The sequence below is a fragment of the Rhododendron vialii genome, chromosome 6a (genome assembly GCF_030253575.1).
Source record: "Rhododendron vialii isolate Sample 1 chromosome 6a, ASM3025357v1".
Classification (NCBI taxonomy): domain Eukaryota; kingdom Viridiplantae; phylum Streptophyta; class Magnoliopsida; order Ericales; family Ericaceae; genus Rhododendron; species Rhododendron vialii.
Genome location: NC_080562.1, coordinates 43097772 through 43118580, shown reverse-complemented (window position 1 = coordinate 43118580; position 20809 = coordinate 43097772). Strand labels below are relative to the sequence as shown.

Here is a 20809-nt window from a genome sequence, read left to right as displayed (position 1 = left end):
ATCGAAATCGGGCGAATGACTTTCATTTGGTAGGTATCATTAAGCTACTATCTTTCAAATCGAAATCGGGTGAATGACTGACATCTAAGATTTATGCTAAAATAAAAAATTGGACTTTCATTCTTCAATCTTAGAGTTCATCACTCTTAATAAGGTTGGAACATTATCCTGATCTCCAACAAGGTAAACATGCTACTATTAAAATCCTTGAATCTCTAATTGATCATTGGCTGGTGTGCTTAAATTTTAAATTTTTGGTTCCTACAATCTTATTTTTTTAGGTTTAAATTATAATGTAATAACAACAAAAAATCTGAAGCATTTTTTGAGATTTGTTGATTTCCAATAATTTTTACGGGAGCGACTTTTTCATATTATGCATTTAAAGACACCGCTATATTAACTCTTAAGAAATAGATATCCAATGTTCACACTCGTTACAATCTGAACATCTATATAATAACGGAGCTCAGTTTTTAAATCTTATATACGTAGTTATAAATCTAGACCATTCATTTCTAAATCCTATGGTTAGCAAGTGTTAAAGAGTTTCTATAAATCTAGATCATCCACTACCAACCGCTAAGATCAATTTCCCAAACACTTACTTATCTAAAAGGATTGATTTTGGACTGATTTTATTTGTTATGGAAGCAGAACTTTAATTGATACATATGGTAATTGACTCAATCCATATTGATTTTATTTGTTATGGAAGTAAAACTCATATATGGTAGAACTTTAATTGAGCGTTCAAGCCGTACATTCAGGCATGGGCAAGCACTAGTTCACAATATGCAAGATCAATGGTATGATGATACTAGCCATACGCGCGGTGTATGGATTGGATTACAATCTTCTTTATTAGAGATTGCCCGTATGCATATTATATACACTATTTTGCCAATAGTTGTTAAATACCCTACAATACATGACACCTATCCTACGATTTGTATCGTCTACGTATCCCACCCTGTATCCTTTTTGTTTAGAAATTACACTATACGACTGTGTAAAGAGAGGGGAGATCCTTCTAGCCTTCCAGGCCCCTACGATATATATATATATATATATATATATATATATATATATATATATATATATATAATCGGTTTGGTTTGGACCGGTTCTAATACACTTAAACCTGATCAAAATTATTTTTTCCGGTTTATAAAATTTTATATTCCCTCCGTCTCAATTTGTTTGTCCAATATTGGGAATTTAACTTATTTAGGGAGCATAATGATTACACCTAAAAGTAGTTTACTTTCTAATATTTACCCTTCAACTTTTTTGAAAATTTACTTTATTTCAAAAAAGTAAGGTCAAAAAAGGAATTTTATTTATTTAAAAGTCAAATGGGCAAACAAATTGGGACAATGTAAAGTCAAAAAGTGGACAAACAAATCGGGACGGAGGGAGTAAACCGGTACCGGATCGAAATTATTCGATCGGTTTGAAAAATTCGGTCTAGTCCGATTTTTCCGATTTCAATCGATTTTCCGGTCTCAGCTAATAGCCCTACAGCTGATGTATACAATATTGAAAAAAAAAAACTTCAAACTGATTAAAAATAGTAATGGGCAGCTGATGTATACAATATTGACAAAAAACAAAAAACAAAAAACTTCAAACGGATTCAAAATAGTAATGGGCTAAACTTATGTAAACAGGCCTCAGCTCAGTGGGCTTTGAGATTTCCACACCTTTCTCCAGTGTAGTCGTTAGTCCACTTCTTCTCTTTCTCTGGGGTATAGAGAAAACTGAAACAGAAACACGGACGTGCGACGGAACTGTACAAAAAAATGGCGTCCAAAAGCGTTGTCAGGACCGGAGGTTCTGTGATGGGCCGACTGTTGAATAAACCAATGCTTCAGAAGCAGAAGAGTACGAGCAGCTCGAACCATCTAATTGCATCGAGCTGCTTCGAAATCGCTCCGATGATCTCCCCACCTTCTCTGTCCACGTTCCAAACCTCTTTCCGTTTTCCCCAGACCGACGACGACACCCTCGAAAGAATATCTTCCGACGGATTTTTGTACCCTTGTGGCCTCCCTTCTCTCCGATTCTTCTTACCTGGTACTCTCTCTCTCTCTCTCTCTCGATATATATATATATATATATATATTGTATGTCTGTATGTACATGAATTTAGGGCTGCAATCGATTACTGAGATAGATGCTTGAGGCTCGGATAATGAGTTGAGCTTGAGCTTGAGCTTGAGTTTTTGGCTGGTTTAGTAAACTAACCGAACTTGAGTTACAACATTGTAACTCGATTCGTTTATAAAAGCTCGACTTGTTTGTAGGGCTTGGCTCTAGCTCCAACACCGCGACACTAAACAAGCCATGCTCAAGCTCGATTATTTGGGGTTGACTCGATTTAGACCAATTTTGAACGAGCGATTATTTGGGCTTGATCCGATGAAGGACAATTTTGAACAAGCTGTGCTCGAACACTTCAAAGACCGGCTCGGCGCATGATAGTCAATTAGGGAGTTAGTAGTTAGTAGTTTGTGAGACGGGCTTAAAATTTGGAAGGAGTGAGTTAGTTGCTGATCTGAAGTGTACCAGTGTTGAGATCCCAGTGTATGTATGTACATGAATTTAGGGCTGCAAACGATTACTGAGCTGTTTGCAAGCTGCTCGAGGCTGGGGTTGTAATAGGGTCAGCTCGTTAGTAAACGAGTCAAGCTCCGGTTCGAGTTTTAAGCTCATTCAGTGGAGGAGCCAAACTAGAGTCGGCTCGTTTATAAAAAGCTCGACTTATTTTGTGGGGCTCGGCTCGTTTACAGAGGCTCATTCGGCAAACAAACCGAGCGCCTATACCTCTGTACGAAATGAGCCAAGCTCAAGCTCGATTATTTGGCTCGACTCAAGCTCAAGCTAGACAAATTTTAGTCCAGCAGAGCTCACACACTTCAAGGTTCAGCTGGGCTTGTTTGCAGTGCTAGTTAGCAGAAACATGATGATAGTCAGTTAGGACTTACGAGTTAGTGAGATGGGCTAAAAATTTGTTAGGAGTGTTTGTTTTTTTTTTTGGAACAATTTTTTACATAACAGGACCAAACTAAAACCCTCAAGGGGAGGAACCCTTACAAGGGAAACACCTCACTACACTAGGACAAACCCTAGCTGTAGAAGGAAAAAACCTATGACAAGGAAACAGAACATAGTGAATAAAACTAGACTGTACAAAGGAGGTCAACATTTAAACCCCACTCTAGAATCAAACAAATGTTAGTAGAAGACCTACTAACATGCCTCCAAGAGGTCATACTAGCCTTAACCTCCTCCAGAATCAAACGCACCACTGAAGTAGATTCATGGCCAATCTGTGGAAAAGTCCTTCAATTTCGCTCTTTCCAAATATAGTACACTGAAGCAGCAAGGCAGAGCTTGAATAGTCTAGATTGGATAGAGCAGTCCTTACAATGAGTTAAACCCCAGTGAATCTCATCCATGAGAGCACGAGAAGGAAGAACAAAACCACACTTAGCTTTCACTACCTCCCAGATAACAGAAGTAAAGGAGCATTCAAAAAATAAATTTGAATGGGACTCAAGACCACCCTGACAAAGGAAACAAGAAGTGTCATTGACCAGACCCCAAGCTCTTAGTCTGTCCTTAGTAGCCAACCTACCAAGAAGGGCCAGTCATTGAATGAAAGATCATCTTGGAATGTGCCATCTATGCCAAACCATATTAAACCAAAACACCTCAGGCCCATTAGTGCGAAGGGCCTGCCACGCTAGCCTAACAGAGAAAGAACCATTTGCAGACGAAGTCCAAGTAACAGTGTCCTCCCTATCAACATGTGGGATGAGGTTAGGATCTGTGGAGGCCACAATTTCTCGAACAATAGGAAGCTTCATTCTAGGCCATCTCCAGGTCCCATTATGAATAATAGAATTAACTGTTGCATGAAGAGACCTACCAAGGTTGAAGACCACTGGATTCCCATATCTCTGAAATAAAGGGCCAAGAGTATGCCAATTATCCAACCAAAGGAAGGTGCTTAAGCCATTACCAATCCTGGATAGAATAAACTTCTGACCTACACTTCTCAAACCAAAAATCTTTCGAAGGGTCCAAGAAGAGTCATTGGGAAGATTCATTGACCAGATACAATGATTTTTTATCACATAAGAATGAATCCATTTGACCCATAAGATATCTTCCTTTTTACTGAGAGCCCACAAGTGCCTTAGCATAGCAGCCTGATTCCATTCTTTAACTCTTTTGAAACCCAATCCTCCTTCACATTTAGGAAGACACACAGAAGACCAAGCCACCTTAACCCTAAAAGATTTTAGCTCCACCCCTTTCCCAAGGAAAGCACTTAGCATACTTTCTATTTCTTTCATAATCTTCTGGGGCAGGATGAAGATAGAGGACCAATATACCTGTATACTAAACAAGACAGAGCTAATCAGCTGAGCTCTGCCTCCAAAAGAAAGCATTTTATTTGACCACGATTGAATCCTTCTGAGCATTCTATCCTTGAGAATAACACAATCTGAATGTGTTAGCTTAGTAGAAATTAAGGGCACCCGTAGATACTTGACAGGTAAGCAAGCTTCAGGAATATTAAGAATAGCCCTAAGATCCATCTTCATATCAGAACCCGCTATAGCAAAAAAACAAGCACTCTTGTTCAAATTTGGTTGCAAACCTGAAAAAAGATGGAAATCCTCCAACACTTCAGCAATAGTAGCAAAGGTCTGAGAATTAGCCCCACATACAATAAACATATCATCTGCAAAGACTAGATGAGAAAGGTTTATAGCCTCACATTTAGGGTGGAAAGAGAAAACCCCCGTACTAATTCTGGATTTCAACAGAGCAGAAAAGGCTTCCATAATAAGCAAGAAAAGATAAGGGGAGATAGGATCCCCCTGTCGAAGACCCCTTTCACCAGAAAAATAATCTTTCAGCTCTCCATTTATAAGCACAGAAAACTTTGGGCTAGTCACACAAGCTTGTACCCAAGTAATATAGAGGCGAGGAAACTCCATACTTCGCATAATCCCAAAAAGAAAATCCCAATCAACACTATCATACGCCTTCGTCAAGTCAAGCTTCAGTGCACATCTAGGAGGACCTTGATCTCTATGGTATCCCCTAACCAATTCTTGCATCAAGAGAATATTGTCCATTATAGACCTACATTTGAGGAAGGCAGATTGAGAAGGGCCAATCAGCAAAGGAAGAACAGCCTGAATACGATTAGCCAAGATCTTAGTTATACATTTATAGATTGTATTGCAGCACGCAATAGGCCTGTAATCCTTTATAGAATTTGGAGCAGGAATTTTGGGAACCAAAGTGATGGCTGTAGAGTTCCATCCACTAGGCATAGAACCAGGTAAAAAGAAATGAAGCTCCCCAGCAATAACATCACCCTTAACAATAGACCAATTATCTTGAAAGAACGCAGAATTAAAACCGTCAGGCCCAAGGGCCTTATCCCTATCAATGGACTTAAGAGCAATCCAAATTTCAGCTTCTGACACAGGCTGTACCAACCCCTCCTTTAGTTCTTGAGGAACTTTCTGATGAATAACAAGAGATAAGACCATGGAAGCATCCCTTCTCTGACTGAACTCAGTGCCCAAATGATTTTTGTAGTACCCAAGGATTCCAGACTCAGAATTCTCAAGCCTAATACCTTGATCATTAACAAGACTGAGAATGGTATTCCTAGACTTGTGAGCATTCATTTTCTAATGGAAAAACTTTGTGTTCTTATCTCCAAGAGCTAGCCAGTGCACCCTTGACCTTTGTTTCTTATAAGATTCCTCTGCATTGCTCAGAGTATAAAATTGTTGAGTCAACTCCTCCAAATCGCTCAAAAACTGATCATGGGTAAACCTAAAACAAAGGCTCTGGATTTTAGTCAGGTTTGCCCTAGCAACCAAAACTCTACCACTGATATTACTGTAAAACTCTTTATGAAAGGCCTTACACACAGGTTTAAAACTCTTCATCTTGAGACTGAGCTTTGCTATCGGATTACCCCTCACTTCTTGAGACCAAGCAGAAATAAGGAGATCCTTAAACCGACAATCTGCCATCCAAAAATTATAAAACCTGAAAGGGCAGTTTTTATATTTCTTATGGACTATAGCCAACACCAGAGCACAGTGATCAGACACCCCAGAGGCATGCCCAACAGCTTCAGAGTCACTAAATAGATCAAGCCATGCATTATTAATTAGCACCCTATCTAGTCTACTCTTATTATCACCAAGACCACTCCTCTTGTTTGTCCAAGTAAACCAAAACCCTTTTGTAACCATATCATCCATATTAATATCATCCAAGCAACTATTAAACTCTGCAGCTGCTTCCACATCAAAACCACTCACCCTTTCCTCAGGTCTCCTAACGACATTAAATTCCCCCATAATCACCCAAGCAGAGGTACCCAGCACAGGAAATAAAGATCTCAACTCCTGCCACAAAGGGATTCTATCTCTAGCAAGATTCTTCCCATAAACGACTGAAGCAAAAAAAAATTCTGCACTTCTAAAATAGTAACAGAAACTACAATCATCTGGTCAGAACACAAAACCACAGAAACAGAGAGTTTGGATGGATCCCATCCCACCAAAATTCTAGCCACTGTGAGGGTGCCGACAAAATGAACATACTGCCAATTAACAGGAAAACATCTCGCAGTGACACTAGGAAGCCAAGCAGCCCCCATAGAATCCTTACCTACAGAGTTTGAAGTAGCCCCCAACCCTGCATTATACTTCTGCACAATCTCATCAATCATAGCATTATCACCAATCTGAATTCTTGACGGAACACCAGAATTTGAAGAACTAGAACCCCCCCTCTCCACCACAAGGCCAGCTTCATACTCCCCAACCACAGGGTTAGGGATAATAGTAGCCACAGGAGCAGAGATAGCAGCTTCCTCAAGACAAGGAACCACAGGAGATATAGGTTGAACCACAGAAGGAGCTACCCTCACTGGGACAAAATGGGGAGCAGGAATTGAAGAAGACTGAAAAGAAGGGTTAGAAGCACCAACCACCTCCCTAACCTTATTAGGGCATCCACCAACTGAATGTTCAAAAACCTTGCACATAGAACGTTTAGATGGCTTCCAAGGATATTTAACGGAAATATCACAACTCTCCCCCCTAGCATTTACCACTTCAACTGTATGCAGCAGCTCGGAAGAGACATCCACTTCAACACAAATTTTAGCAAAGATCAAACGTTGGCACTTCTCAGTCATCGCATCTGCGTACAGGGGCTTACCTATAGCGCTTGCAATATAACTCAAGCCTTCCTCGTTCCAAAACTCAAGCGGAATACCAAAGAACTGAACCCAGATAGGTAGAGTACACAATTGCTCTTTTTCTAACCTCATCTGAGGCCTCCACTGCTGTAGGATCATAGGCTTACCAGCTATGAGCCATGGCCCAGACTCGATAACCTTCCTAATAGCATTCTCCGTAGAGAACCGAAAGAAAAAGAAACCAGAGTCATTTGATAGAACATCATAGATCCCAAACTTCAGCCAAATCCTATCTACAATGTTTTTTACCAACCCAAAGGGAACCTTCTTGTCAAGAAAATATCCCACTACGCAGTCAGACCACTACTCACATCCCTTAGCCTCTACTGAAGGAGGTAAGTACACAACCGTTTTCTCCGCAGGAACCACCGGAGGAAAGTAGGTCAACTTCATGCGGGAGTCATCAGAAGTTTGAGACACTACCGAACTCCATTTAGATTGTTCAACCTTCGAACCTGTGAGATTTCTTCATCTCGAGGCGACACAACAGGACTACGTCCCAAATGATCAAGCAGACCAGATCGCAAAATTGAATTTCGCACATTAGGGTTCCCAGCAGTATTAGCAGAACTGAGAATAGGAAAATCAGAAACTATATCCATCAGAGAGAACTTACATGAGCAGAAATCAGAAGACAGAATCAGTCGGGAAGATCCCACCAAATGAGTTAGTTGCTCTGTTGTGTTCATATATTCATAGGACCAATTGCATCCTCTTATACAAACGTGTATATACGCATCTTTGACTCGGTAAGAATAAAATTGGTCGTTGATGTGCAGTAGGAGGGCTTGAGAAATTGGGCATCAGATTATTATGTGTTGCTGTTTCATTCCATCCTTGTGTAGGTTTAGCACTTGAATATGCAACTGGCCTGATTCAGTGCAATTCTTAATATTGGGTGCATTATATGTGGTTGCTTTTTCTCAATGCTCATTCTATTTGGTTGTTCAATTGAATAGTGGTGAAACATAGGCACAGCTCTGCAAAATATGGCTTCATACTGTTCTATGACTATCTGTTAATCCAAAAGCTACAAATCATTGTACTTCTCCACTAGATACTGTGTAATGTATGACCAAGTACACACTTGTGACGAAGATGATTCTGCAGATTCAGGGCAAGAACGAGGCGCAGGGGCAATTATATGCTTAGTTCTTGGAAGGAACCTCTTCTAGGATTAGGACTTCCCAAATCATGTGGAGCTGATTCTATCAAATCTATTTACGTTGCTACTCCAAAGTCTGTATTCTTGAAGTGTCACTTTCCTTTCAATGTGTTCTCTGGCTGAGTACGAAGAAGTGATAGAAAGTAGGATAAATGTAGAACCAGTATATAATTGGGATATCAATCTGACCATAAGCTATTATTTGTTGGTGCCTGGTGGGCCGACAAAACTTGGTTGCTTGCTGTGTGGACACAGGGAGTATTCCTGACCAAATCATTTTCGTAAATGATCTGATTAGCTTCTCTATTATGCCTTAAGATTATGTCTTTCATATTTTTGTGAGTGGTGTTCACCTGTCATCAGATATGCCTCCTCTGGCGGCATTTTCTTTAGTTCTTCAACAACTCTTGCATAGGGAAGAAAAGGTCAAGAATGTTTCAAAATAGCTTTACTTCTGATGAGGAGAAAAACAGGTCATGTCAAGCTTAAAAGGTTTACTTCTGATGAGGAAGTTATCTATTATAATTTATAGTCAGTGTTGTCATACTTAAAAACCTTGCATTTACTTTCAAAATATCTTTTTGCTGGGTAGGGAATCGATTTGATGTTATAGTTGCCGAGAAGTTTTATTTTTGGCTCAATTTTTCCAGCATTGGAGCATGCCTACCTGGGTGCCGGGTAAAGGGTTCTGCAGTTTTCAATGTAGTTTGATGATTATGCTGATGACGGGTTTGACTGATCATCAAATGCAATAATTACACTACTTCATGTTGTTGGCTTGCCGAGTCATGTCAATGATGTCTTGTTTCACATATTTATAGGGATGGTCCTAGTCTTCAAAACTTCTTCCCAAATGTTCTGTTTCACGTTGGTCTGAGGAGAATAGTCCAATTTTCAAACCCTTTGCAGCAAGATTTGTTGGCTGCAGGGCAGTTCCCACGTTAATAAAAGTTGATGATTAGCAGTAGGCAGTAGCAGAGTACACAAAATCTATCTATACCACCACTACCTCTTAGCAATGAAAAAAGAAGTCCATCTACAAGGGATGTTTTCTTTTCAACGTCTCTAATAATTGAGCTAGCAAGTATTGCATTATTGTTAGATGGATTGTCAGCATTTCACCATTTCGGTAGATTATACTTTTGCTCAACAAAGTTATTTTATGCACTATTGTAATTCCTATTAACTGTTTATTTTCTTGCTTCTTCAGGGGATGGGTCTTCATCTGGTGAGCCAATGCTCTTATTCCCTAAAAGAACATACCAACCTAGTACCCTTAAGAGGAAGAGGGTACACGGGTTCTTGGTTCGGTACATCTCTTTCTCCCTCTATTTCTCTCTTACACGCAAAAAAAAAGGAAAGAAAGAAAAGAAAATACCGTGTGTATGCTCATGAACACATGTATGTTCATCTTTGTATCTTGCTTACATGCCTTTGAGTTCTGGTCGCCTTTCTTTTGTTTAGTGGTGGTGCAGTAACATGATGGTGTCAACCTTAGTATTGTGCAAACAAATCTTGGATTGCTTTTTGAAAAAACAAAAAAAAAACTTGGATTGGAAGAGCATGGCTTTTGTTTAAATTTTTAACGGTCGTCCAGAGATCTGTCTTCTAATTATGTGAAGTTGATTGTTTAAGTAGTTAATGGAGCCGTGTGCATATATCAGTTCTTCTATTAATCCAAATCCTAAACTTTTTCCAGCAAATCAACCAAGGGTGGGCGGCGGGTCATTGCTCGAAGAATCGCAAAGGGACGGTTTAGAATCACAGCATAGCAGCTTGTATTTTGTCACTGTCATGTTTCAATGAGATCAAGTTCTAGTGCTTTTTAAGGGTGAGCAACTAGGAGGAACCTTTGCTTCTTTCTGGTGGCTGCTTGAGTGCCTGAAGGTCATTTAATAGAGCTATGTTTGACAGAGCATCAGAGCCCTCTCTTGTGAAGCTACTTGAATTCTCTGTCAAATTATCCTCTTTTGGTTATTCATATATATGCATGTCTGCTGCAGTTTATTAACCCAGATTGTTGATGCTAGCTAGTCTGCTAATGTCATTGTTTTTTGGAACTATCTGTCAATTCCGGAATGTGGTTCTGTAACTGTTGCAATATCTATACCCATAGCACATAAATTCTTTATGTATGATAGGCTTAAGAACAAAAGGGTCTCTCTATTTATGATTCAATTAGTTGAGGTGCGAGCAACAGCACAAGCTGGCCGGAGATATAAAAAAAGGGTATGATTCAGAGAAACGGTAACTTCTGTCTGTCTTCTGCCATTGACTTAATACAATAGTACTAGAACTAGTCTGATGCAAAATAATAACCGAGAAAAAAACTGGCAAGCACACTGTTTTCACCTCAAGTAACGACAAATGACACAAATCAAATCAATTTGTTAATCAAATTACATTACGGACATTGTGAATTTCACAGGTGGCTTAACCATGCCATTAAATTTTCGCTTTATACTGATAGGAAGTGTTAAGAAAAATCCTCTTATTAAGGATTTGGATGTTGAACCACCAAATAAAATAGGCTTATTAAAAACTTTAGGCCACTATTTGATTCAATCCACCACTTCTACGTGCATATTTACCAGTCAACATGTTCGGTAAACTTGATCATGGGAAGCAGTTGATGAAGATGGCATAGCACAACTGATCATCTCATAGAGTTTTGGCATGGAAGGCCCCACAAGTGCAGCTGGATCATCATACGGCTGTAGTACTGTCGTCTTCGGGTTTGTAACTTTATAACATGGGGTGGCAGTGTAGCTGATCATGCACTCCTATTGTCTAAGAAAATTTTGCTGATCAATTTGGGGAGGGTGGTTATAGTCCAATTACAATGAGGAGTGATCATATGAAGGAGGGTCTAGGGGAAGGAAACTGGGACTATCAAGACCTTGTGCTATGACTGATGTGAATGGGTTGGGGATGAAATTAGGGTTTGGATTGAGTGTGAGGAAACATTCAAAAGGGAGATCGATTTGGGTTTGGGTGATAAGGAAATGCTGTGGCTGCTAGATGATGATGATAATGATCGGAGATGCCATGAACATGGTGATTGTGATGAGAGATGAGCTTCTTCTTTATACTTGAATTCCAAAATTTCTTTCACCTCGTTATCTGTTCTTCCCGATAAATGCTTAGCTATTTGAACCCATCTGCGTGAGGGGATTAGTGTTCTTTTGCATAAATATGTTGATAAACAAGAAATATTAGATCTACGATTTAAGGTAGGAATATTGGTCAAATTTTTTTTTTAATACAAAGAAAACTTGATAATTGCTAGAAATCTTCTACGTGCTGTGTATATATATATATATCTTGTTCAAGTGCTCAGATTTTTCATTTGATAAATAGAATTCTCCTTTTTCTACTACAACGGTAGGACTGATGTTGAAATCAAATTCGAGTTTAGTGTAGGTAAAATAAACTCTCTTGGGGAATTGGACGAGTCTTTTTTAAATACGAATTGTTGAGATGAATGGTGGGGATAATGCCCAACAGCGTTGTGGTGCAGCTTGCACCACACAGGGACGGAAGGAAAGGGTGGCACGTGCCCCCGCTCGAAACTAAAATAATTATAAATCGGAGCGGTTCCGAGGACACCCAAAAAAACACCTAAAAAAACACCTCATAGTTTCCGATCAAATTTTGATGATCCGAGTCGCTCAATATGATCAGAACGTGATTTTAAGGGTACCCAAATCAAGCCTTTCCCGAACAGTTTCGAACAATTTTTTACTGAACGGTTCAAATAAAAACTGCTCAAATCAAGCCTTTTCCGGTCATTTTTTTGGCTAATTTCTAGCGAGCACCCTTAAAATCATATTCTGCACACATTGAACGGTTCGGATCATAAAAATTTGATCGGGAACTATGAGATTAAGATTTGGGGTGTTTTTTTAGGTGTCCATTGAACCGTCCCGTATATTTTATATATATATATATATTCGTATATTTTGCATATTATGAAATTAAGTGTACTACTACACATAAACACGTGCATATATCTTGAAAATATACATATAAAACTAGTTTTATGTTTCAATTTCATCATATGGTGCATTTATACTTGTTGATTTTCGAATTATTTGTCTATTTGGATCGATTCTTTCTTAATTGTACTTATTTTTAATTGTCTAAGAGCAATATTTTAAAATAATATCATTAATAAAACTATATCGATTATTCTAAAACTTATAGATGTTCATGTAAAACATATTCTCAAATTTTGTCTGAGATTTTTTGCTTATTTTTACATAATTTAAGTGAAAGTATGTGTTATATATTTTTGTAGTTTGTAATGCATGCCTTAATTGTGTACGATCTTATTATTGTTAACTAGAAAAATAAATTTTCACCACTATGATTAACAAGGTGCTCTCATTAAACGACATTTCTGAATCCGTCCCTGGCACCACAAACACCCCGAACCCAAGTCGCACCGTTGCCATCTCTAAATAACAACTATTGAAAATCTTAGAGCCCATTTGGCCTAAATTGTAGTGTGTTTTATGATTCTCTTTTGCTTATTTTCTCTTAATCTTTACTAGATTCGGGTCTTTTTTTTTTGCATCGCATTGTTCATCTTGACAAGAAATTTTGAAAAATTATAAAAATATAGACTAATGTTAAAAAAGTCCGCTAGCGCCAAATAAAGATCAAAAACTAAAAAACATATCTAAAAGTTCCTTTTCAAAAATTAATTTCGTACAAACTCATCCTTCTCAGCTGTTAAACTCCTTTGTTTTTTGTAAAAATCTAAAATCAACCACTCGGCTGACAATAAGAAGTGTGAATATGTATTAAAAAGTGTAAAAAAAAAAATAAAAATATGTGTTTTTCTTATTTTTTTAACCGTTTGTCAAAATGAAAACCGTGATAGTAGTACTCCACAATTTTTGATTCCAAAATTTTGGGATAACAAGATTTTAGATAGCGACAGGGGATATATACCCGCTACACTGGATATCTTCACTAATTTTGGAGGGAAACTACTTATACTCCAGTATTATTATTGTTACGGAGTATTTTCTTTGTACCTAGATCGCACGCCAGCCGCCGATCAACAGCGGTTACTGTCGCGCCTTCCCTTCGAAAATGTCCGCAGTCGGAAACTACTCATGCGAGACAGCAGCGCAAACCCTAGAATGGATTCACGCCATAATTGACTTCCTCAAGCCTTTCAGCTTCTTCTCAGATGCTCTTGTCGTCAATTTCTTCAAGGATAGACTTTGGGAAGCTGTCGACAAGGAGTGGATGGATTGCCTACGGAATGAACCCGTCGAATATCTTCTTCAGATTCCTTCCGGTGTTGTCCAGGTTTCTTGATTAATTTTTCTTCTTCCGATTTCCGCCTTTTGGAATTTGTTTTTGTTTTTTCGTACTGCCTATATAATCCACTGAACATTTGTCGATAAAGGTTCCTGATAACGGTGGCGGAGTTAGAATGTTTGTTCATTGGCGCAATTTTACGTTCTCGAGTGGTCACTTCTCGGCAAGCGGTGTGGTAGCCAAGTGTTAGGCGCCATGTACTCCCATGCATTTGACTGCCGACAACTAACAATTCTGACTTTCGCCGAGCAAAAGAAGAAAAAAAAAGGGGTCACTTCTCGGGTAAAATGGTACTAGAGGCCAGGCACACGCAATGCGCGTGAGCTGTGCAAGTCTTTTGTTAAAATAGGGACAAATAATTTTGGCTTATTCCTAGATCATTTGTAATGCCATATTACCCTTTCAAAACAATAAATAATGGAGTACTAAGATGAAAAACCAAGGGGTGGAGAGAAGCTTGAAAGTGACCTGAGATGGTGGAAGGTGGGTGATTTGGAGAATGCAGACATTTTCCCTTTTAATTGATTTGCAGAAGTTGGTGGAGATACAGTGAGCCAAAGGAGAAGAGATGGTTGGGAGATGGTTACAGAATTTTGGAAGAAGTGGAAACTGAAGTTGGGACTTGGGAGGAGTTGGTTTGAACGTGGAATGAAGGTGAAGTGGGTTAATTGTCATTTCTGACCCTGTGCAGCATTTTTGTCAAGTAAAGTGTTTAGGGCTGTTAGTTTTGAGAATTAGGGAAGTATGCACAATCTCTTAGACATCACCAAAAGGGGTAGCCCCTTTATGTAATAGAATAGTTGTATAGACGGTACACAATCTTTCGTATATGAAAGAACAATAATGGTGGAACTACAGTCGACAGAGTAATCAAGAGTCTAATACACAGTACATGCTCCTCCAAGGGTACTTCAAACAAGAAATTTTATTGGCCAAATTTGGACTAAGAAAAGAAATAGACAATGAGAGGGGGGAGTGGAGGAAAATAAAGTGGAAACACAGAGAGAGAAGTATAAATGTAATGATAGAAATATGATCATCTTCTCTTCTTCTTTTTTTCCCACACTAAACCATCTCATTTTTACGTCAATCAAGGTTTTGCAATGGATGAATAGCGTTCTCCTAAACTGTAAGGTCTGATATGTGTAAATTGTTGTCTTGGTCTTGAGATGACTTTTTTTTTTCTTTCTTTTTTATCAATGGTAGTATTAGCTTGTTGCTGAACTTTTTCTTTCTTTTCCAATGTTGTTTGTCGAAGGATTACTGGCCCGCTTCCCTCAAGAAATTTATCCTTACCTCAAGGTCTCTTGCATTTCCTCGTGAACAGGCAGATCTGCAGAAGGTGCTTTTCCTTTAATTTTGTACTCATGTTAGCTGTTACTGGTATATTCAAATAACACTTTCCTTTTGTTTTTTTATCAAGAGTGTGTTGTGGAAACATTTCTTAGGTCTATATTATGTCACTGAAGTCGAAGTAAATTGTCAACCAAATTAGCTTTGTTATATACAGTGAACGGACACACAGTTCTCATGACCAATCTAGAGGACTCTATTCTAGGTCCTGATTTCAGAGGGCATTGTTTGTTTGTTTGTTATTTGATTCATTTTAATTCTTGTATTTGCAGTTATTTGGGCTCTCAAAATATGTGTGAGTGGCGTTTTTGGTTTCTTGCAGGTATTACCAGGTCTGCACCTGAGATCACTTAACAATGTTATTGCCCAGGGCATGAATCAGAAGAAAAAACACGAAGTATGTGTCCAATTTCTTTAGTTTCGAAGTTGCATTCCTCCTTTTGCCAATCTTTTTGTGAAAATCTTTGTTTTTCGGCATGTCTGTCAGGATGATCCAATTGATTCAACTCAGCTTGTTAATATCTGCTAAGTGTGAATACAAGATCTGTTTGAATAATTGCAACCATTCTCTGCACAACACACTTTTCCTTTTGAAAAAGATTGATTAGAAAGGTCTTTGAAAATGGCTGATTCTGGTAATCAGTTGGTTACGTGATACTATAGGGGCTGTTTGTTGGGACAGAACTATGGAGGCCATATGTATGAGATATTGTATTGGGATAGATTGTTATTTCAGGTGTTAAGAGATCTTTCCTAGAGCAAGTTTCAAAAACCTGAAAATATTTTTCCCAAGCTTTAATTTACTATTTAACAAGACAAGTGTTTCCCTCCCTTAGCCATATATTACTGTGGAAGTTGTACGTTTATCCCTTTTAGCCAGACCATAGGATTTATAAAAAGTGATTTTTTGTGCTTGTCTCGTGGTAAAAATAGGTATTTCTATGGTCCATGAGTTCTCTGGAAATTGGTTTTTGGTAAGTATGAGGGTTCTGGATGTCTAATTAGAGTGGGTGCATTACTTTTGTGGGAGCAGATCGAAGCGCTGGCTGCCATTATCAGTTCGATTGCAAGGAGTGTTGGAGCTGGTACAGTAGTCGATGTTGGTGCTGGTCAGGTGCATCTTTATCTTTTCCTTCTGCCTAACTTTGCTGCTTTTGAGCTTACTTCTTTGAATTGGCTCAGATACATTTATTTAGGATCTTTCTAATAAGGACAACCAATGGAGTTTAATTGACTGTTATCTTTTGCCAGAGTACTGTGGGGGTATAACAAGCATAAGGATATGCAATATGTATTGGATACCTGTCCCCTAATTAGAATCTTGTATCATCTAACGTTCATTTTGTTGAATTCATTGGGAAAAGTCATTTCTTTACCAATTAGCACCTATATTTAGTTCATTTGTATTTTGTTCTTTTAGGGTTATCTTGCGCAAGTGCTTTCTTTCGAGTACCAGCTTTCCGTAATTGCAATAGATGCTTGTTCTCATCATGGAAGGATTACAGATGCTCGTGCTGAACGAATCAAAAAATATTATGTTGCCAAGATGCGTAAATCTCGGTATGGGATTGATTTAAGTAGAGTACAAAAGCTGTAGCAGTAGTTTTTTTAAATCTTCGCTTTTGTGAGACCATTCTTAATTTGTGTTACACTTTTTGACTTTATTTATTCTTTTGCTAGATTGGAAATCACAAAATTGACCATGCCAAAGACAGTCACATGTCATATCCTGTCCGCTGACATGTTGAAAGTATTGAGTTACTCCTTGCAGCGAAAAGATGATAGTAAACAATCAAACCTCGTTGACCAAGTTGCAATTGAACATACTCATGGGACGTTTGAGGGAAAAGTTCCTCCACCTCCTGAAGGTGGCAAATGTCCGTTGCTTCTTGCTGGACTTCATGCCTGTGGAGACCTGTCGGTAAGCATGCTAAGGTGAGCAGTGAGCACTGACACATCACTGGTGGTTGTTTAAAATTTATGCTAGTAATTTGTGCTCTACATCACCTTACTTAGTAGATGGATGTGTAAGGACTTTTGTGGAGTGCGATGAGGTTAAAGCAGTGGTCAGCATTGGTTGTTGTTACAACTTGCTGTCTGAGGGAGGAACTGAAAATGCTGCTTCCCAGTGTGGATTTCCCATGAGTAAAGGTGTTAATGATGCTGGTTTGTTACTAGGAAAAAGTTCTCGTGATCTTGCGTGTCAGGTATGTGTAAATTGTAAAACATGCCTGCTTTCCTGATTAGTATGTCTTTCCAGCAAGCTTCAGTTGCTTTCATGTAAGAAACAGACTCGAGTTTGATTTCATCTCCTGTCAGCCTAACTTAGCTATCAAAAAGTAAGTTGTCTTGATATCTGTCTGGGTTCTCTGCGATTCAGGGTAATTAAGGGAAGACGGTTATAAAGTGCTCAAAGTACTTGTGATCCAAATTTGGTTCCCGGTCCTGCTTATTATCTATGGGCAACCATTTAACTATGAGGGAACTTATCTAATAGTCTTTATGGCTACAATATACAACTTTACCGGTAACTATATTTTTTGTTTTCAGAGTGCAGAGAGATGGAGTAGTCTTGGGAAAGATGCTGGTCTTCATAATTTTGAGTTGCATGCTTTCCGCGCTGCCTTTCAGATGGTGTTCACTGCTATACTTTTTTTTTTCTTTCCCTGACGCTACTTATTTTATTAAGCTCCACTAATCAGTTATTCAGTATTTTGAAGGTTCTCTTCCGCTATTATCCGGAAATTTTGACTACTAGTCCTACAATAGGGCGCCAAGGGAAAGCTTTCCGTCGCCAACAGAATCAGAGGATCCTGGAGTCTCATCTGCAACATGAAAGCACAGGCTGCCCTAATTCCTTATCTAGGGAAAGCTCTATGAAGAAAGGAAATTGTCCTACCATGAAGTCCTCTGAAGCAGGACCAGACAACAACAAAGGTGGTTCAGTTTACTTCTTTTATCTGATCTTGAAGTGGAACTTGTGTGAGGCAAACCGACTGCTGGGTAGAATAAGCAGCCTGCAAGGGGACTAGGCTCAGTTTTGGTGTTTACCAGTGTTTGTTTTGATTGGACCAGTTAGCTGCTTAGCTCCTAGATGCACTGTACAACTTACTGTCAGCTGATTATTCATGCTTCATTTTACAGGGGCTTACGACATTGATACTTGCATTGATATTCTTGAATATTGTGGCACTGCTGATTTGGTGGGCTCAGCCTGGGGCAATGATGGCTCATCTCACGTTTCGTCTTCTAATCAGACTGCCAAATGTGGTGAGGTTAGGCCTATTGACAAAATTTCACTTTTTGAGAAATTCAGTCAGTCTGGACTTCATCGCCTAGGTCTTTCTTGTTCAAACGAAATTGATTTTGCTGGATTATGGAAGGAAACTGAACCTTTTTCTGTAAGTTATTCTCGTATCATTTGCTATTTCTTTTCCCTTATGTTAGATATATGTAGTTACTTCACTTGCATAGGAAATAGAAAAAAATTTGTACCGTTCATATCCTTTTTTTCTGGATTAGATACCAATACAAGCTCCAGGGTTAAATTTATGAGATCTATGTTGTTGATTGATCTAAGAAAATGGTTATTGCGATGGCATATGTGTTGCAGTTACTTTATACGAAAACGTGATTGTGACATCTATAGGGACAAGAAGTCCAAGGATTAATTTATTAGTGACTTTGTATCCAATTGGCTGAATTTTGGTATCTTTGAGATAGTTGAGTGGGTAAAAGCTATGCATGGGCTTCCTAGGTAGAAATGTAACAACCCGGAACTTCAAGCACCACGATATTAAAAAGACCACAATCTGTCTTTTATTCCAAAAACTATACAATTTACAATTATCTCTAAAGTAAATAAACAACAACCCACTCTTGCAGCAACTCAAACAAGCTCGCACCACCGGCACCTGACCCTCTAACCAACCTGCAAGCTGGAGTCTAAAGGACCACAGGAGTGTGTGAGACATAATAACGTGTACAATGTCAACGTACACTAAAATAACTGCACAACATCAACTACCGCGTATTAACACCAACCACGAATATATCACATTCCACATACATGGAACCACATATCCGGTCCTCCTCAGTATATGACGGGTGACGTACCACCTCACTAGCCTCACCACAGCTCATTGGCCAACTTGTCTTTTGGCATAGCTTATTAGCCTAGTCACCCCGTCGCATATCAAACAGTTCTACGACATACAGTCACCGCACATAACACAACCAACAAGAACTCAATATTAATATTGTACAAAAAACATGTATCTCACACTCACCCTCACTTAGATCCCATAACAACGTTGGATTCCTTCGCCGATCATTTCTTCTCTTGGTTCCCTCGATCTCGAAGGTACTCATTGTTCTCTTAACTGATCAAATAGGATTAATCTTATTCCTATATATATAACGGCATATCATGCCAAAGGTCAAAAGTCACTGGAAACCCATGCATGCATTAATCCACCAAATTCCTACAACTAAGATGCTTAAATTCTCTCATGGTTACGCGTTTCACCAGCCAAGTCCAAAAGCCTACTAGCTTACAAATTACTTATTTACTCCATCTTTATCTTTCCCTTTTCTATTTAGGCCAAAATACTTTACAACACTACAAGACAACAAATAAGTTACGGGTCACTTAAAAAATACATATTTCATGCACTAATTAAAAGTCATTCTTTTAATAAATGGGGTATTACAAGAAATGTATTGGCAGATGCAATAGGGTGTTAGTTTATGCCAAAGTAGGTGATTAGGTAACAGAATATTGTTGAGTATAGAATTAAGATGCACTAAGAATGTACATGGACTTGGCCTTACACAGTTGAAGTTTGAACATGTAAGCCTGCAATGCTATTTTCAGGCAGTTTGCTGGTTTGCATGGGCTTTCCTTTAGTTTTGTTGTTGGCATGTGTGGAAGTCTAGATTTATTAGTAATGATCAGTCTCGATCATTATGTTATACTATGTTTGGTGGTTGCTTTTACATGGGGATGACAATCTAGCAATGTGGCTGAAGTTGTGCTATTTTTTTTCTTATAAGTGCTGATAAGAGTAACAATTTGATGCAGGAACTTATTGGGCCGTATTGGTCTCTTCGAGCTGCACTGGGTCCTGTTTTTGAAACAATTGTTCTGCTCGACAGATTATTGTTTCTCCAGGAACAAGACAAACTTCTGGAAGCATACATTTTGCCCATTTTTTATCCTGTGTTATCACCAAGGAATGTAGCTTTGATTGCAAAGAAATTTTGATAGAATCTTTGCATTGTAAGATATTTTTGAAATGTTGTTTAATTTATAACTCGAATGGGCTTATATTTTACCACATGTAAGATATTTTTGAAACTGGAAACGCTGGTTTAGTTCAGTTTTTTGGAGACAGTAAGCAAGTTGACATTCTGAAATAACTTACTGCGGTAAACAAGCTGCATTTCATCGTCATTGCACTGTGACACTACAGCTCTTACTGTTGCTATTCAAATACATATTGAAATGTTCGGTGATTTCTATGATTGGTTGCTAGAGTCATTCATATGGTGCTCGAACGAAATCTGATCTTCATTACTTTTTTTTTTTTTAAGAAGAAAAGAAAATCTTGGCCTGTTTACTGAATTGTAAAAGG

The 20809-nt window shown here is 38.6% G+C and overlaps 2 protein-coding genes across 6 annotated transcripts; both read left to right on the top strand.

The window, feature by feature from the left end:
• Nucleotides 1–1728: 1728 nt before the first annotated feature.
• Nucleotides 1729–10638, top strand: LOC131329770 (uncharacterized). Of its 2 annotated transcripts, XM_058363151.1 has the most exons (3): nucleotides 1729–2079; nucleotides 9694–9793; nucleotides 10183–10638. In XM_058363151.1, the coding sequence occupies exons 1-3, from the start codon at nucleotides 1806–1808 to the stop codon at nucleotides 10253–10255; spliced, it is 447 nt and encodes a 148-aa protein (XP_058219134.1). In that variant the 5' UTR covers nucleotides 1729–1805; the 3' UTR covers nucleotides 10256–10638. The 2 variants fall into 2 exon arrangements, with proteins under 2 accessions (XP_058219134.1, XP_058219133.1); XM_058363150.1 differs by lacking the exon at nucleotides 10183–10638 and having other exon boundaries at nucleotides 1745–2079; nucleotides 9694–10149.
• Nucleotides 10639–13480: 2842 nt separating this feature from the next.
• LOC131329696 (uncharacterized) lies at nucleotides 13481–20560 on the top strand. 4 transcript variants are annotated; one of them, XM_058363011.1, is made up of 11 exons: nucleotides 13495–13808; nucleotides 15079–15162; nucleotides 15496–15570; nucleotides 16207–16287; nucleotides 16594–16733; nucleotides 16854–17108; nucleotides 17206–17380; nucleotides 17724–17807; nucleotides 17894–18110; nucleotides 18318–18574; nucleotides 20257–20560. In XM_058363011.1, the coding sequence occupies exons 1-11, from the start codon at nucleotides 13587–13589 to the stop codon at nucleotides 20437–20439; spliced, it is 1773 nt and encodes a 590-aa protein (XP_058218994.1). In that variant the 5' UTR covers nucleotides 13495–13586; the 3' UTR covers nucleotides 20440–20560. The 4 variants fall into 4 exon arrangements, with proteins under 4 accessions (XP_058218997.1, XP_058218996.1, XP_058218994.1 ...); XM_058363012.1 differs by lacking the exon at nucleotides 13495–13808 and adding an exon at nucleotides 13879–14474; XM_058363013.1 differs by lacking the exon at nucleotides 17206–17380 and having other exon boundaries at nucleotides 13494–13808; nucleotides 17884–18110.
• Nucleotides 20561–20809: the final 249 nt, after the last annotated feature.

Excerpts from the sequence above, each read along its gene's own strand:
- LOC131329770 (XM_058363150.1), top strand. The coding sequence starts at position 1,806 with ATGGCGTCCAAAAGCGTTGTCAGGACCGGAGGTTCTGTGATGGGCCGA. Across the intron at positions 2,080-9,693 it reads TCTCCGATTCTTCTTACCTG|GGGATGGGTCTTCATCTGGT; the intron begins GTACTCTCTCTC and ends TTGCTTCTTCAG.
- LOC131329696 (XM_058363011.1), top strand. The coding sequence starts at position 13,587 with ATGTCCGCAGTCGGAAACTACTCATGCGAGACAGCAGCGCAAACCCTA. Across the intron at positions 17,381-17,723 it reads CTCGTGATCTTGCGTGTCAG|AGTGCAGAGAGATGGAGTAG; the intron begins GTATGTGTAAAT and ends TTTTGTTTTCAG. Across the intron at positions 17,808-17,893 it reads TCCGCGCTGCCTTTCAGATG|GTTCTCTTCCGCTATTATCC; the intron begins GTGTTCACTGCT and ends AGTATTTTGAAG.